The sequence below is a fragment of the Anomalospiza imberbis genome, chromosome 6 (genome assembly GCF_031753505.1).
Source record: "Anomalospiza imberbis isolate Cuckoo-Finch-1a 21T00152 chromosome 6, ASM3175350v1, whole genome shotgun sequence".
NCBI classification, from domain to species: Eukaryota; Metazoa; Chordata; class Aves; order Passeriformes; family Viduidae; genus Anomalospiza; species Anomalospiza imberbis.
In genome coordinates, this window is record NC_089686.1 from 49,295,004 (window position 1) to 49,313,546 (window position 18,543).

General features: G+C 41.7%; 1 protein-coding gene and 1 long non-coding RNA gene across 2 annotated transcripts in view; one reads left to right on the top strand and one right to left on the bottom strand.

The window, feature by feature from the left end:
- Positions 1-16,769, top strand: LOC137476068 (uncharacterized). The gene is made up of 2 exons (XR_011000229.1): positions 1-451; positions 15,359-16,769. It is a non-coding gene; the product is annotated as an uncharacterized lncRNA (long non-coding RNA).
- Positions 11,743-18,543, bottom strand: part of NUCB2 (nucleobindin 2) — a 26,350-nt gene continuing 19,549 nt past the window's right edge. Inside the window, exons 9-13 of the mRNA XM_068194066.1 lie at positions 18,425-18,517; positions 17,336-17,425; positions 16,628-16,798; positions 16,240-16,321; positions 11,743-14,522 (exon numbers count right to left, since the gene is read on the bottom strand). Of these exons, the coding sequence (XP_068050167.1) occupies positions 14,410-14,522; positions 16,240-16,321; positions 16,628-16,798; positions 17,336-17,425; positions 18,425-18,517 (549 nt within the window). The 3' untranslated portion in view covers positions 11,743-14,409. The remainder of the gene's footprint in view (positions 14,523-16,239; positions 16,322-16,627; positions 16,799-17,335; positions 17,426-18,424; positions 18,518-18,543) is intronic.

Consider the following 18,543-nt stretch of genomic DNA (forward strand, 5'->3'; position numbering starts at 1 on the left):
CTCGCTGGGAGTGGGGCTGCCACCCTTTTCCTCCTCTAGCTGTTCCTTGTTCGTTCAAGTGGCCAATGTTTGCTTTTAAGTTTTGCCTTTGCTCTCTGCCCAGGAGAGAGGAGGCACAGGATGTAAATACCATTGTTGTTGTTATATTCACTATAATGTTGTTCCTGAGTGGAGCTGAAGCACTGAAATTCACAGTGAACATCAGTGCCAGAAACAGGAACCCTTAACTTCAATGAACTTCAACTCCAGCTCCCATTTTAAATCCTGCACCTTCAAATCCAAGAAAGATTGCCAGGGAGTTCATTAGCACCAGGATTTCCCTCTTAGGGCTGGGCACTATTAGGTTAATGGGGTGGGCAGCTGACTCAAATAGCCTCTGATGGGGCCTTTGCTGTAGCAGTGATGTTGTTTCTCAGCTTCAGCATCTCCTGGGAACTTGTTCTTCTGTCCTGTGAGTAAAAATCTTGCTTTATTTCCTTTTCTCGAGCTTGGGAGAATATGGCCTTTGTGCATATTTTATAATCCTTTTTGCTAAGGCATTTGACTTTGTTGGATGTTTGCCTCATGGTCCTGCCATGTGCATCAAAGGTGGTTGCAGTGAGGTAAGTGTTGGTCTTTTTTCCAAGTGGCAAGGGACAGGACAAGAGCAAATGGGCTCAAGTTATGCCAGAGGAGGTTTAGGTTGGATATTAGGGAAAACTTCTTCCTTGAAAGGGTGCTCAGGCATTTGAACAGGCTGCCCAGGGAAGTATTTAAGAGCTGTGTGGATGTGTTGCTGACTGACCTGGTTTAGTGTTGGAGTTGGCAGTGCTGGGCTACCAATTGGACTTGCTGATCTTGAGATTCTTTTCTGACCTAGACTCTTCTTTGATCATAGTTTCTCACTGTCTCCTGGTGAGTATGTGCTTATAGTAATAGGCTCAATAAAGTTGTTAGTTCTAATTTGGCCTTACAACCTGAGGAATAAAAGCTGGCAGTGTGATGTTTCTTTCATGGGATGGGTGGAGAAAAGAAGCAGTGAGACGAGCAGGAAGATCAGAGTGATGTTCTTTCAAGTTGTATGGATTTTGGTGGAGCAGAGTGCACAGAGAGCAGCTTCTTTGTGTAAAATGATGGCAAATTCTTATGTAAATTATAAGCAGTAAACAAATATTTTTCCAAAGTCAGTATCTGTCTTTAGACGTGAATTTGTAGGAAGTAGCTGTTAGTTTCTCACAGATTTTTTTTCTATCAGGTGTTGCCTGGATATTCTACATTTGGAAGCCACCTGCTTTACTAAATGGATGCTTTTGACATTGATTTTTAATTATTTGTTTTGAAAGGTTCTTCTTTCATGTTTCCTTTTTAAAATTACACCCAAGTTGCTATTAATTTAATTGACTCTTTTTCCTGCATCTTTGCTCATTATTGTATGTAGCCTGAAAAACATGTCACTTCTGTTGTGCTCTTGTTTAAGGAGAAAAATAGAATTGAAAGTTCCCCAGCATGCCATAGCCCTGTGATCCATGGTCAGAACTATTGAATTACAATACCGCTGCTCAAGGTATTTCAATGGTATCACAAGTGTTCCTACTCTTATGTGGAGCTCTGTGTTCACTGAAGCATCCATTTTCTCTTCTAAGTGGAGCTAAGACAAATGTTAAAATTTGTGTGTCCTCAAAAGTCTCATCTTCAGTAGGAACTCACATCTGAGCCTACATCTTTCACTCTATTTTCTTTTTGCAAGTGATATAGGAGATTAAACCAGACCTATCCCTATCCAATCCTTATTTTCTACTTTTTTTTCTTAAAGGGGAATAGTCCCTTAAAGTGGACAACTAAATTCACCCATTTTCTGTTCCTTCCACACACCCAGAACTGAAGTGCTTGTCACAGTAGCCTTTCGATGTGCAGCAATGCACTTTTATCTCCAAAGTGGGAACTGCTTCTTGGCTGGATGGACCAGGACTGTTTATTTTCTTTTTTTCAGAGGGAAGTGAATAAATGTTTTGGCAGCAAAGCCACTCCATAAATGTGTCGCGTTATGGATGAGTGGTTTCTGTTTTACTATTAAAACTGTAATTTCTACATTTCACTGATGTCCTGTAATGTTAAAAAATTACTTGAAGAGACAACTCTAAATATAAGACTCTGCTGCCTTATTCCCATTGTTTGGAGTTGGCCTTGAGCAGGCCCAGTGTGAAACCTCTGTGCTCAAAACCCTTCTCTTTATCTCTGCACTTCTCTGACTGCCAGAGATTCCTTACCTTCAGCTGACTTTCATACGAATAAAAAAAAAAAAAAAGCAGCTTGGTTTAAAAACTATTATATTAACCTGGAGACAACTTGTGGTGGCGATGGATAATACAGATTCTGCCTCTTTCTTCCTGTTCCACATGCATGTTGTTGGTCCCAAACCTGGAGTTCTGTAGCCAATATAGGGCCAAGCAGAGTGAATCCTCTCACTTCATATGTTCCAGATGTTTGCCTGCTGAGGTGAGGGTCATGCTCAGGGGTGATATTATCAGAATGGCCTTTACAGTTTTGTTCTGTTCTAAAACTATAAAGACTTTATGCGTCCTTGATTTGCTGTGTAGTAGATGCAGTTTATTAGCAGCCCTGTTAGCTTCTTCTACAAAGCAGGCAAGAATTAAGTTTATTGTAATAGCAATGTTCTTATACTGACCTGTTCTAAAGGGAATTTGTATATCCATAGAAAAATCCACAATCTCACATTTAAAAGTATTTCCCAATTTACACCAGTCCACAAAGATTTTTTAGTAATATTGTTCTCATTACTCAGTATCCAGTGCTCACTGCTTTTCACATTGGCTCTCAGGGAAGCTGCTCCAAAGTGTGCTGAATTCAACAGATGTCATCTCACTGGCTCAAAAAAGTCTGGATGTGGTTCAGAGAGTGCCTGGCCAAAATGGTGTGCTGGTGCTCACATTTCATTCCTTTTCCTGAAACAGTTTAAATAAATGAAAAAATACTGAGCAGCAATTGTTGGGAGGTTTCACTTGATCCTTGGTGAGCTAGAGATGGAGAGTTTTGTTTCTTTTTTTTTTGGAGTTTACTTTGAGGCTACAGTTCATTCATTGCTGCAGGGGGGTGGAATATTTTGAAAATTTCCACAATTTTCTGACATACAGAAATACTTGTTTAAAGACATGATGTCCTTTAGGTTAGACCCCAATACCTTTAATAACTTTGTGGGGTCTCTTATTCCTTTATCCAGCCACACTAAAAGAAGCTTGAGGTGTTTGCAAAACTAGTACCCAAATTTAAACTCGTTTCTGAGACGTAACAAATAATTACAAAATAATACATTTGCCTGCAAGAGTGAGTTGATAGGCTTGTCCTAAGCACGTTTGATGTTACCAGGTACAAAGTTTGATGTGGAAAGTGTAAGACACACAGTCCTGTTGACTGTGGTTTGTAAAGAAATTTCTCATCTCACAGAGACAACAGAAGACTTTGCTAAAGCTAGAGAGGAAGTCTTCCTTTAAAAAAAGTTGCTGCAGTAAAAGACTCCTGGGACACTGAGCCAAGAGTGATTTATTGCAGAGGAAAGAGTTGCACCAGAGCAAAACAATGTGTGTTGGGGTTTGGGTGCACTGTACCTGGGCTCAGTGAGACACTGCACTTACGTATGTACATACAAAATGTGTCACACTGGTACCTTAAAAGGGAGTAATATTGCTCCTTCTTAAAAGGCTGTTTTTAAAGTTTTTAAACTGTCAGCAGGAGTAAGACCAAATAATGACTCCTATCAACATAATAGCAATGAAGCATTGACTGGAGCAGGCTGTTTCAACCCAGTCACCATCATCCACCAACTAAAACTTTGTTTCTTTGCTACAGAAGAAGGAGAAGAGTTATAGTTTGAGAACAAACTAGTTAAGAAGTGTTTTTTGGTTAAAAAAACCCAAGCAAAGGTTTGATGCTAATGGTCCTCATGTAGTAATGCAAAATCTAAACTGCATTCTAGCCTCTAGGATTTTACAGCAGGGTAAATATGAAATTACATCTTGTGGTTGAGAGGAGAGAAGGAAAGAGAAATTGTTCCTGTCAGATGTGATCTCATGGAAAGCAAATTGGTGGTGGAATGGCTGGATTAAAGATAACAGAGCCTCAGTTTGTGGCTTTTATTTTTTTCCCTAACCACTTTCAGCATTTCATAGTGGGGAATATACCATTCTTCAGTCACTTGAAATAAAATAATTCAAGCAAAGTGAAACCTGAAGTAAAATTCAGCCTCTGTTTATACCAGTTTGTTGGAGCTTTTGTAGAGACTTTCAATAACAAAAATAACATGCCAAGTGAATACATCTTGTGGAGCACTGCATGGAATAATTCGATATAAAGCTGCAGCCAGGGTCTCCTGGGCTGGACTGTGCTTGCACATGAGTTACACCTTCCTGGCCCAAATGACTCTGTACAACTGAAACAAAATTACTGTCCCCTGCAAATTGCATCAAACAGTGCTCTGTGCTGCCCTTCCAGTGAGAGAACAACAGAGATTTCTTTTACCTGAGTGAGACCCTTAGAAATGTCTTTTTTTTTTTTTAATAGGTTTCTCCAGGCTTTGTATATTACCTTGGAAACAGCTTTATATTTTGACAAATATGAAAGCTGTAGTGTCATCTGAAGCACAGGATAAAGGTAGAAGTTGCCTGAGTGACCCAGTAGCTCTTGTCTGACATTGATTATATCCACCTCCAATAACCACTGAATTTTAATCTCTTTAGGTCAGAAACCACTTATTCTCTGCACATAGACTATTTCCTACTGCTAGATAAGCAGAGAAAGGTGTGAAAAGGAGGTCAGAGAAACTTAGTTCTTTATCTCTTGGTGTTTATATATTTGGTCATTTATAAAGGAGGGAAGAGGAATCCAGTTTCAGGAAGAAATATGAAAAATAATGTTCTTTTGACAGCTTAAACACAACTAACCTTTAGTCCTCTGGCTATGAAAATGAATTTATTTTTATTAATTTAGTACTCATCCAACTACAAGGCTTCTGTAACAAATGTACCATGTAATTACATATTTTATTTTCCCTGCCTTATGTAATTCCCAGTTTCTCCTTGCTAGTCCTTTTTGTGTCCCTGCATCAGCTATGCCAGCACAATTTAAAAACTTAGGAATTACAAAGTACAAGTGGTTTCCCTGCTGCAGGAGGAATAATCTATTGCTTTTCTCTTAAAGGGTCAGTGTCATCCTATTAAAATATGCTTCCTCAGGAAAACACTTCACAAACTCCAAGACCTATTCTTTCCTTTTGGTTTTTTTTACCTTGTAAGAGTTTCTTGAAACCTTCAAAGATAAGTAGACCATTGCTCAATGGAAAAGGCTCTATAATTTTCAGTAGGGTGGGCAGGAATACAGATGCCATGGATACTCTGAAATTCTCAGGCTAGCTCTGTTTTTTAAGCTTAATCTAATCCTCAGGTTAAGTTTAGACCTACGTCTACATTTTTCTTCTTTTTTACGCGTTGGTTTGCAAGTGCAGTGCTCTGTAGTTGTCTCACTGTGGAACAATCAGGTCTTTGTGGGCTCCTATTTGGGTTTTTTTCTAAATACTTTATTAAGATAGCTTGTGACAAATCCTGTGATATCTTATCAGGAGTAGTACTTGTGTTGGTCCTTAGGTGCAGCCCTCTGAAAACTCTCCATTTCTGGTGTGTCAGTGCTTGTAAAGCTGGCCATGCAGGACACAGCTGCACCAACCTCCCTCCAGGGCACACTTGCAGCCAGTTTGACTCATGACACAGCCAGCATGGCTTTGAAGGCACTGTGTCCTCTCCAGATGTTTTCAAGTGGGCCAAAGAGAGAAGCACAAACATGTTGCCCAAAGGACACAGGATAAGAGAATCACCTTGCAAACTCAGAGGATTTCGTTGCAGTATCCTTTGAGTGTGCAGCATCAGCAATGAGCTGTCTGTGGGGTTGTGAAAATGGAATTTTGTGGTCTTTGGAATGCAGTTTTGTCTCCAGCAGCAAGTAAGAGATCTTTGTCTTTAACTTCAGGATCTGCAGAGGATCCTTCTGAGAGCTACTCATCATCTTTTTGCCTAAAGAGTTCAATTCCTTCAGGAAAGAAGGAATGGGCTGTGCAAATTGAGGAGCCTTCACAGCAGCTGGCCTGTCCATTAAACATTGCACTGCTTCCAGCTCTGCTGGGGCTAAAAAAGCAATCACCAGATTTATAGAAAGTTTTATCAGGAGAGCACAGCAAGGTGCAGATTGAAGGTGTCCCTCTCTCCCAGGCACTGAGCACCACGGCCCCCAGAGGAGCCCATGCTGGAAGCCCAGGGCACAGGAAAAAGAAGAGGGTTGGGGAAGGATGGGCTTCGTGACTGCACTCAGTGCAGATGTTAAATTCCTCTGGAGAAATACTCAAGATGTGTTTGCTTTTCCTGGTTAGGGAGATCCAATGGCTGTAACCAAGAGTGCACAAAAGTCTCATTGTCCTCTATGTGTGCCTGAAACTGAAAAGCTTTCAGGTCCCCTGGTTCTTTAGCAGAATTGCTTTGTCTTCTCCCACAGCAGTACTTTGCATGTCAGAGGAAAATGTGTACTTTCCTTTCTTGTGGATTCAGATAAAAAGTTGTAGTAGTAATGGTTTGGGATGAAAGCCCACAAGGTTGTGATTCAGAACAGCTCCTTCCAAATGCTTCTTTTCTGGGCTTCCTTTGACCAATGCTACTTTTGAGGAGCTGTAAGGAAAAAAAGGATACCCTTGTCTGTGGATGTCCACTTACCCCAGGAGTGGACAGCCTGCTCAGCTTCTAGGCAGCCTTGGGGAGTTAGGTGGGACGTGAGCTGCATTTACACAGTGCAAGTGCCTGCCTAAAATAAGCTGGAGTTTGCTTTTTTTTTTTTCCCCAACTCATAAACGTGAGTCGGTTCTTCACTTTACACTTTACAACAGTTTAGATACTGAACTGTGATTGTGCATTAAGGTATTTTATTGCCTTATTGCTTTAACATGTGCAATTACAATCTCTTAGTTGAAAAGCTGCAATTATTTAAATAGCCTTTGGTCCACCAGTGGTGCCAGATATGTGGCTCAGAGTCACCTACAGCCAGGCAGCCTCCAAAGTTTGTTCTCTGTGAAATTGTTTGTGAAAGGATTGTTTAGATGCATAAGTCTGTCACAGTTTAATAATAAAGAAACCATGTCATCAAGCAGCTGGGAGCTATCACTTTGAAGTTCTACATATGAAACCTGAAATCAGGTATGAGCAGGAGGATGTGCATTGCTGTTTTTTGGGTCGAACTGCATCTATTCAGCCAGTCATTTATGGCAGGATGTTAATGCACTGCCTATAGTCCCAGCACAATTTTTTCCATGTTTCATAACTACTATGTTGCAATATGGTTTTGAGGGGCTTTCTTTTGTTTTTAAATTTTAAAAAATGCTCTGTGCACACTTGGTGCCACCCTGGCTTTGTCCTGAGGAGCCCAAGAGACATCTGAAACATTTAGGACACGTCTAGACTGAAAGCTGAGCCGTGATGAAACATGCATGAGCTGGCAGGGCCCAGGTCTGCAGTGCCACGTCAGGCACAGATGGTTTAGCAATCTCCAGCCCAACTGCAGCTGCCAAGGGACCAAAGGAAAACTTTTTGCTTTGAAGCAAACGGGAGCAAAGGCGTGTGAGTGTTGCTTTTGGGAGCTGGGATAAAATCCCAGTAATGGTAAGGAGCATTCCAGTGCTGGCTGCAGTTGTTCATCCTTCCCATTAGCCTCATTTTAAAATCATCTACAGGAAAAATTTTCAGTGTAGAAATTGTAATACAGTCAGAATTGAAATTTAGACTCTGGCAGCCACTGATGTGGTTGATAGTGCTTAATGTACAGGAAAGCTCAGCCCAAGAGGAAGACAAGCAGCTGTCAGTCCAAAGACTGAGCCAACTGAAGTGCAGCTTGGGACCTGTAAATAATTAATAGGTAAATTAATAAAGACTATTATGGTGATACTGTCATTACCTGTGGATTGAACTAAATCTACTCCTTAGGATGGATAACTGGCTGGTTATTTTTCTCATCTGAAAACAAAGTAGAGAGTTAAAATACAGATAGACTATAGGTGATTTCTTAAGTTCCTTCATATTTTATAATACTCAGTGAACACAAATAAATTAATATCTACAGCACTTAACTTTCCTCTTTTTAAAAAGTAAAATGCAAAGAAAGAGGGTTTTTAGGCCAAGAATTATAAAGCTATTGTAGTTGAAATTGAGTTGTGACTTTATATGCAGTGAGCAACATGATACTGAACATGGAAATTAAACTAGGCATAAAGGGAAACTGCTCATTAATTTAAGGTGTGCCTGGATGGCAACTCCTTGTTCTTTGATCTGAGTTCTCATATTTAGCAGGATGATTTTTGAGTTTTCTTGGCTGTTCGTTGGTGATCACACTTCTCTGGGAGCCTCAGAGACCAAGTGAAACAGCATCCCTAAGCCAGCTTCAATATATGCAATTTTTACCTTTAGAACTCCTGAGGGGAAAAAAATAACATCTTGCATCTGCCTCCAAAGAGGCTTGAGCAGCCTCAGGAGTGACCATGAGCTGGTGCCTGCATAATCTTGTTTCCTCCAGAAAAAGTACAGGTTTTTTGTTTCACGAATATCTAAGATCCTACTCTAGGACTGCGGTTTAAAGCTGTAAACAGGAGCTTTTCATGGTCAGTATCTTGAGGTTTTAAATACCATCTATCCTCAGTTGTGATGTTCTGCACTTGGAGATGAAGCCTGGTACAGAGGTGTCTATTCAGGAAGAACATCATTAGCTGAGTGCTCTTTTGCACTTTCAGAATCTCTTTCAAAAGGAAACGGCGTAATGTAAGAAATGCCTTCTGCAGAAAGAAAAAATAAACACCCTTTGAAACATGGCAGCTGCTTTTGAGGGATCATTCCTTTTTCAACTATGCCGCCACTCTGCTGCTTAATTAACTCCGGAGAGGGCTCAGCAATCCTTGTCTTGAGACTCCCTCTAGTGAGGGAATGGTGTGCAGTCCCGGTGAGCTGAGCAGTCCCGGTGAGCTGAGCAGTCCCGGTGAGCTGAGCGAGCAGTCCCGGTGAGCTGAGTGAGCAGTCCCGGTGAGCTGAGCTGAGCAGTCCCGGTGAGCTGAGCTGAGCAGTCCCGGTGAGCTGAGCAGTCCCGGTGAGCTGAGCAGTCCCGGTGAGCTGAGCTGAGCAGTCCCGGTGAGCTGAGCTGAGCAGTCCCGGTGAGCTGAGCGAGCAGTCCCGGTGAGCTGAGTGAGCAGTCCCGGTGAGCTGAGCTGAGCAGTCCCGGTGAGCTGAGCGAGCAGTCCCGGTGAGCTGGAGCAGTCCCGGTGAGCTGAGCTGAGCAGTCCCGGTGAGCTGAGTGAGCAGTCCCGGTGAGCTGAGCGAGCAGTCCCGGTGAGCTGAGCAGTCCCGGTGAGCTGAGCAGTCCCGGTGAGCTGAGCGAGCAGTCCCGGTGAGCTGAGTGAGCAGTCCCGGTGAGCTGAGCTGAGCAGTCCCGGTGAGCTGAGCGAGCAGTCCCGGTGAGCTGAGCGAGCAGTCCCGGTGAGCTGAGCGAGCAGTCCCGGTGAGCTGGAGCAGTCCCGGTGAGCTGGAGCAGTCCCGGTGAGCTGAGTGAGCAGTCCCGGTGAGCTGAGCTGAGCAGTCCCGGTGAGCTGAGCTGAGCAGTCCCGGTGAGCTGAGTGAGCAGTCCCGGTGAGCTGAGTGAGCAGTCCCGGTGAGCTGAGCAGTCCCGGTGAGCTGGAGCAGATGCTGGGTCACTGCCCTGCACCGCTGAAAGCGCTGGCAAGGGCTGCACAGCCTGTGGGGCTGGCTCCGGAGCTTCTCTCAGGGCTGCTGCAGTGAGCACTGCCTCCCTGTCCATGGACGTTCCGGGCACAGGGGTTTGCCGAGGGCTCTCCATGGCTGAGCAGCTCATCCTCTCCTCCTCGGTGGGCCCTGCAGGTGTGGATTGGGACAGCCTGGAACGAGCACAGGGGAGTTGGAGGGCTGCCTGGGCCTCCATCCTGCTTTCTGCCGTGGCCCTGGTGACAGGCAGCACAGAAATGGAAGCCCTCTTCTCAGTGCATTATTAACAGCAATGATAAGATAGAGAGGGTGTGAAATGAGATATCGGAGGGGAAACTGAATTCATTGTATGCCCTGGCACCTTCTTAACACAGAAATGGCTCTGTGGGCAGTTTCTCGGGAGAGACCAGCTGTGAGCTGTTATGTGTTTAAGGAAATACACGTTTGAGTAAATAGAAATTGTTTGCACGGGGAACGCTGTGCAGTCACTCAGACGAACAGCTGCTTGAATTGATGGCAAAGGAGCAAAGAATGGAAAGGTCAGTTCTGGTGTGCTGCTCTATCCCTGCCTTTGTCACTGAAAAATACACCAGGTTTAGAAACTAAGTTATCTCTGAAAAGTTATTTTCCCTCACTGATATTGCACTTTACCATATAAGCAAGTAGGTAGGGTGATATTTAGCACAGTGTTTTGATAGTATAATTCTAAAAAATGTTACCATTGGATATAACCTGATTCTGGCAAGTGTAGCTTTTAAGGCATTAGGTAACATTAGGGTAACTGTAGATGTTTTTGATATTTGCTGTCTGCGCATGCATAAATAACAGGACTCAAACTCTCCCTCCTTTCTCATGATGTAAAAATAACTCACTTTTAGAAATGTAACTAAACTATAGCCAGTGTTGGCTTTCAGATGGAACACTCATTTCACAGCCTTGGTACAACTGGGACCAACCTTAGGGACAGCTCTCAGCACCTGCTGCCTACTTTTGCATAAATCACCAAAGGACAAGCCCTAGTTCAAAGCTTCATTTCTTTACAAAACCCTACCATACATCATATTCTCCCTAGTCCAGATAAATTCACAAAATGGAAAATTCTAATGTGGCTGGATATGGCACCACATCCTGTGGATGTAAGAGACACCTTGTCCCAGCCATTCTCACATCCTGAAGTGGCCAACACCTGACTAGGAATGCAAAATCTAGGTGCAGAATGCAACCTATAGAAGAATGTTTTACTAAGCCCATGGGTGCTTCACTTTCTCTAGAATTTCTGTTTTGGATGTGAACAAGTCAGGGAAGTGTGGGGTGGTGTTAAGAGTCTGTAATGCTGTGGCACAATAGAATTTTAATTAGTTTGATTTGTATTTTTATGAATATAGGAAATTGAGCATTCGAGTACCTAATTAGTGAATAACTACTGCAGTGAGACAGCTGGTGCCAAAGAACAAACGATCTCTTACATCTTATTTTAAATTCACATCTTCCCAGAAGGCAAGAAGTGGAAGGCAAACAGGAAGGACTCCTAAGGAGGCTTCAGGGTGACCTAACTGTGGCCTTTCACTGCCCGAAGGGAGCCTGGAAAGCTGGAGAGAGACTTTTACAAGGACATGTAGTGACAGGACAAGGAGGAAATGGCTTCAAACTAAAGAGGGCAGGATTAGATTAGATATTAGGTTAGATATTAGATATTAAGAAGAATTCTTTACTGTGAGGGTGGTAAGGCACTGGTACGGGTTGCCCAGAGAAGCTCTGGGTGCCCCATCCCTAGCAGTGTTCAAGGTCGGGCTGGATGGAGCTCTGAGCAACCTGGGATAGTGGGAGGTATCCCTGCCCATGGCAGGGGCTTGGAATGAGATGAACTTTAAGGTCCCTTCCAATCCAGGTGATTCTGATTCTATGAATACAAACCCAGCTCTTGCCCACCCACTAAAAATAAAACACTAAACCTCTGTCACTGTGCTGAGTTTCAGTTTAATCCAGTTAAAAACTAATCTATACAAAGTACAGAGTGGGGCTTTTTTTTTTACATATATTGCACCAGAGATATGAATTTGTACAACATTAGCCAAATTTTACCCCTTCATCTCCTACCAAAATCCCAGCCAAGTACAAAACCAAATCTCTGCATCTTTGTGGTGGAACTGGTGTCTGTAGAAAGTTAGATACAGTTTTGTTGTAATCACCTACTAAATGAAAAGCAGAATACAGGCATAAACACTTGTGCCCATGATATTCCAGTCCCTTATTTCTCTGTGGTTATACCTTTTCACTTCCCAAGTTACAACAATTCTTTACAAAGCTCTGGATGTTTCCAAGTAAATGGGATAAGGGGGACAATTGCCAACAGCAGAGTCAGGACCTTACAATCAAATGTAAGAGGCAGCACTGAAACTGAAGCTTGAGCATTACATTACAAAGCCATGGTGACATTTAATGGCATCTTAGGAGGCAGAAGTAGCCTGAAAGAATGATTTGTATTGTAGAAATGCCTTCACACTGAAGGTTCCAGTCCTTGAATCTCTACAAACATCTGTGGCTGTATCACTTGTCCTCTGTAAACTTTCATGCGGGATGGGGAAAACACAGTAAGATTTCCCCTCACTTTTACCATGACGTCTGAATAATTCCCTCTTTGTTTCCCTCCTCACCCTGTTACCCATTATCAGGCTACAACCCCAATGCCAGGGCTGTGCCCAGAGAAAGTACATGGAGCTGTAACTATGCCTGGGCCTCTTTGCAAACAGATGAGGCTGTTGAAAGATATTTTAATCTCCAGACAAAGACAAAATCAAACTGTTTTAGAATTGCATAGAAATGACAAACAGTGGAGACATTGGTTTTGCAAACTAAAAATGTCATCTACTTGCATAAAGAACAAAAAGAAAAGGTGAGATAAGTCAAATTGAGTGGTATAAACGAAGGAAATGCAACATGACAACAGGATAAAATAGATAAGGAAACCTAATCTGTTCTGGCACTGAGTTCTGCTGCATTGTGTGGAGAACATGAATATGCCCAGGTCAGACGAAAGAAGCCTTGAGCATGGAAGGAATGTGCCTGGCTTCCATCAACCAAAGTTCTTCAGAGTGAGAAACTTCCCAAAAGTCAATACAAAATGTTAGCAATTGCCCTCTGGTTTTCTGACTTTGCCTAAAATAGTCAAGTCTTATTCTGAAAGGAACATCTTTCTCTAACAGAGGTGCGCTTCTGTTTCTTTGCTCGAGCCCCAAAATATCTCTTTTAATGCCACTGTCAGCAGTTAGCCACAGAACAGGAAGGAAATGTAAAGGATGCTAGCAGAGGTGTGTGTATCCGTTCAAAGCCAGCATTATACAATCAGAACAATCCGTGTTTAAAAAACAAAACAAACGAAAAAACAACCACTAAAACCCAAGCAAACAAGGAAATCCACACAGGGTTTACACTTTAGGATAGTTTCAGTTTGAAATTAATGAGAAGCAGGGACACTGGCACAACTTTTCAGCATTATAATAAAACTGACAAGAAAATCAACTTACTCTTGTAAAATCTTGGCTTGCAATACTAGGGACCTGTCCTGGTTCAAGACCAAAATAATACAATCAAGTAGCACCCCTGGCTTAGGACACTTCTTAACCTTAGACCAACTGCTGAAAGACTCGTAAGAGTCAACAGTGAGACCTTTAACAAATCCCAGATTCATGTCTGAGAAGAGCTCTCTGAAGCACATGGTGCACTTGGAAAAATCTGGTTTTATTGTAGGAGGTAGGACAATTGCACAGAGAAAGACAGTGAGCCTTGTTCTGTTTTGCACAATATTTCCATCAACATAAAAAGCTTACTTAATAACATGCAAAATTTTGAGATCAGCTGGCATCTGATGAAAGAAATGGGGACAAAAGTGCTGTCCCAAGGGCCAGTTGAGCTTTCAACTGCTACACAGAATTCATCTCAACAAGGAGGACGGTTCAGATCAGTACATAAGCACAGTATTCCTTTTGAAGGCTTTCAGTGAAATTCTTAGGTTTCTGTAAACATGAAAAATATTCACTGTTCCACATAATTCTTTGCTGTGTTTAAATTTTAGAAAGTGCAAAATTTTCTGTGATTAAGAAATTTAATTTTTTTTTTGGTCTCAAAGAAGAAAGGGTTAGGTAGTGCTGGAAATAGGCCTTCATCTATGGTCTTTGTTTCCCCATCTTTTGCTTTTCAGCATTTCTGGAAAGAGTTTCTACATCAAACTAGAGCTAACTTAACATCCAGGCCTGTTCCCTGTTTCCTCTCTGAGAAGATCCTGATTCATGTCTAAACACAGAATAGCAGACATTTCCCCCTTCTTTATGAGGGGAGAGTTCAACAGCTCAGTCCCCTGGCCATAAAAACCTTTACTATTAATGGTTTCCTTAATTCCCTTCTCTATTATAGCCTCTACTTGATCCCCTTGTGTTTCTTACTGATGCATTTGAGAGAAAATTAATTTAACTTAAAAATCAATTCTGACTGATACTTCATCTCTAACATGCCTGATGATTTTACAGTCTGAGGGAGAAAGTTCATGTTTCAGTCTGATTTCCTGTCCCCTTCCCCCACCCCTCCCACCCCAAATAATAAAGATGCTATAAAGTTGAGGCACAAGTGGTTAAGGGTGAACTTGATCAGTTCTGACAGCTGGTTCTTGGACATGTCCTGGTGGTAAAGGCTGATCTCCTCCTGCTGGGTGTTGTGGTGCATCTGCAGCTTTGTGTTCAGCAGCTGGAAAACAAGAAGAGAACTCTTTGTAACTTCTCAGTAAACTGGCCCCAAATGTGAAAATTCTCTAAATGAAAGTTTCTAGCATAGGGACGCTCAAACAAAACCTTCTATTTTCTGGTTTATAAGTGGAATCAAGAGTTTTCTGTGTGCCTAACAATGAAATTGGATTGAGACCCAAAAGACTGCACTATTAGTCAGTGTTACCTCTTAGATTACAAGTTGTTTCTGCTTTCTGTGAAATACTCACATAACACATTGTTCTTTCTGAAATAAATCATATTTCCATGAGACCTTTAATTCCAATATGGGAAGCTTGAAAAAGAAATAATTAACAACTTGCTCCTGTATGTTATTCCTCACTGCATCAGTACTTACAATGATCTCTTTGCCTACATTTGAGAAATACCAATTTTCACAGTTTGATGAAGATTTCAGAATATGCAGCTCCATTTCTGGATTTTTTTTCCCTCCCATTACTGTTAGTAGCTCCAGTGGCTTGCAGATTTAAAGTAGTGTCTACTTGGACATCCTTCATTCAGTGAATGAGTAGTGACCAGTTCTGGCTAATATAATGAAGTCTCATGACACCTAATTAAATGACTTTACAGAATGATTTTACATAAATTAATACATGTGTTAAGAACAGTATCTGCTACAATACTGACAGTATTGAAAGATGTATCATCTGCAATTACACACAATGATTTTACTGAAGGTGAGGGGAATTTAGACTCTTGGAATGAAGGATCATAAAATGAATTTACCTACAGAGAGTTTCAAAGCAAATAAAAGGCAGAATGAAATAGGTTCTGAAATCTCATCACTTCCCTTCACAGAACTGAGTGGGCAGAATTTCAGAGTGCCCAACAAGGTAAGCTGTAATCACTGAACAGAGCTCCTGAGGTTTGAAATCCCACTGCTGCCCCTGCAGGAGCAGTAAAAAGCTCCTAGTACTCACAAGGTTGCCTAGATAGGTCTGAGGCTTATATTTGAGATCAATGTCAAGAAGTTCTTGAGCTTCACTGATCATGTCAGCACGTGAACATGGAAACCAATAAAGCCAGCATAGTTTTAGCCTTTAAGAAAAGTCTAATTTAGGATAGGCTAATTTAATTCTGGGGCAGCCAAGCCTCTTTAAAGCACAAAGGAAACCTGGGCAATCTGCTATGGATAAGAAGTGCTAATATACACCTGACTTTTGCTGCCACTAGTGATGAAATGCAGTGATTTGTTATGCCACTGCCTTCTGCTGAGGGTGTTAAAGCAATTGGTCATTCATACTGCCCAAGGCTAACCTCTTGTGTCATGCTACATCCAATTGCTGGTAAATTGGCCACTGAGGATTTTAAATGCTTTGATTTGTTCTGCAGCCTGAAGCTGCACTGCAGCCATTGATCATGGGACCTTGTCTTTTCTATGTCCCTGTTCTTCCCTGGATGCTCTAGATCTCAGTATTTCAGACTAACACGACACAATCCTCCTCCTCTGCCCATTGGATGCCTTGTGCTAGAACTCTGGTTTCTTACTATGGACTTAAAAGCAGTGAGATTTCAGATGTACTTAGTACTTCCCTTTGAAAAACAGGTTAGTGAACCTCTCTCCAAAGGTCATTAAAGCTGCAGTAAGTTAATAGTTTTAAAAGAAAATATGGAGGTAATGACTTTTACATTGCAAATCTTATTTTAAAGTTTGTGTATCTACACAGAAAGACACATACGGGGTTGGATTTTCAGTTCTCCACCTGGTCCTGCAGGAGGACTTCCTTGCTGTAGTTTCTTTTGTTCCATCTGTTTTACAACCTGGTGAAAAATAAAATACAACAGTTGAAAAACTTGAATTTGTCAGTTTTCTCTGCTGTGACATAAATCAATATACCTAAACCAAATTTTGCAGTTATGAGAGGTCTTTCTTAGTGGGTACAGTGCTGAGTTGCTTTAATTCAGAACACCAGACTATGTTTTGCTGTGGTGCCATTAGTTTAGAATTTAGCTGGGACTCATGAGAAATCAATGTAAATCTCCAGAGCTGGGGATTGTGGAGAGCCATTACACACACAAGGACAGAGAAAAGAGGAAAACAGATATATGCTGTCCTCACACACGTACCTGCTGAAGCTCTTGTTTCTGAGCCTGAAGCTGATCGTGCTGCCTCTGTAGCTCTTCCTTCTGTTTCTGAAGTTCTTCTGCCTTCTTTCTAAGTTCATCTTCCTGCTGGGAAATGTGATTTTCAAATTCCTTCAGCTCATCCTCAGTGAATAGCTGCTGTTGATCTAGTGTCTGCAAGAAAATACATACAAGCATGAAAATACATACAAGCCAGGAAAGCATGGTGGCTTTTTATTACTTTCTTACTGAAATTCTCGTGCAGTTCACTAAAATAGCCTCACAACAAAACAGTGAGACATGACACTGTGTACACTCAATGAAAACAGCAAAATAGTCATTTCTCAGCTGTTTTCTCAACAAAGCTCTACTATGGATTTAGATGTAGGAGAAAAATATCCTCTTTCTTCCAGCTGAGCTCTTATCTTCCCTTTGAAGTGATTCATAAACAAAATGTCCATTTCCATTTGAAAAAAACGTGTGAAAAGCTCTTCCCGAATCCCCGGGGTGGCGCCAGACCTTTTCAGTTTGTGGAATTGACATCTGCATTACATTTAGGCAGCTGAATGCTACCTTCAGCTGAGGGACTTAACGACACACATACCAAAGCAGAGCTGAAAAAAACCAAAGGTCACAGACATGCCGTTTGGTTTCCTGCTCCAAATGCTGGTAATGGTGCTGCATGTTGTACTTGGAACACATTTTCATTACCTCCCAGCTATCTGGCTCCAAAAATTCCTTTTTCTCTGTAGCTCGCAGGAACTCTTCCAAAGTCACTAGCCGGTCCTTGTTGATGTCAACCTATTTGAAGTAAAAAAATCAAGCTCAAGCTAAAGGACAGGTTTTGGAGGAGGCAATGTTTTTATTTCCTCAATCAAATATAACCATTTTCAATTTTTTTATGTCCCATTTTCATGGGAGTGCCCACAACATTTTCTGAAAACTCCTCTCACAAGCTTATGAAGCTTAACAAAAATAGAACTACAAAGTAAATCCTGACATTTTACTTCAAAATTCACTGGCTTTATTGGAAACACTTGTGCTTACAGTCCAAACACTAATAGTGGAATGTATGATTTATTTTGAGAAAAATGTTTTGTAGCTTTCTGGTAACTACTCTGATTCACAATTACAAAATTAGGGGGAGGTTTTGAAAAACAAAAATCCCACCCAACTGAATTGTGTTGTAATCCTTTAAGGGGAAGGGAGGAAATGCTTCCCTTTATGACTAATAGATGACCAGGCTTGCTCTGTTCCTCAGGTTTAAGGAATACCGTTGAATATAGAAATATTATGGGTAGAAAACACAGTGGTTCAAAACACCCACTTTCCATTCCTGTGTCTCCTGAGCTGAAAACCCAACAGATCCAGTGAAGGTTTTCACTGTCGCAGGTGATAGCTTGAGCTCTGAGCCCCCTTTTAAAGGGACAAAGCTGAGCTATATGAAAGAGAACATCGCTCTACTCCCTCTTCTCACACCTGATCTTACCCATTTGCCAACTGCCAAAGCACACTTACAGCCTTCCTTGTTTGACACAGAACTCACAGGGAATTTCTGTTGAATTTCAGTATCTGCAAACAACCAAGGTTATAAAACAATTCCTTCTCTGGAACTCCTTAAATAAAAACTGGTCAGCAGGCATTACATCAGAATACAGGGACAGGGCTTGAGAACTGTAACTTGGCATAATCCCAGCACGAGCAGCGCTCATTGTGACAGGCCATCCCTTTCTGCTGCACTTGGACAACACTTGTTAGGAGAGCTGTATTTTTTGAACACAGAAAGGAATCAGCCCCCACCTCATTCATTACATGTTCTCTCATTCTCAGCCTTTCTTCTTCCATTTCAACCATGTCATCCTCTTCATTCTTGGGATCATAAACTTTTTCTAACTGAAATTGAAAATTAGTACATGTTA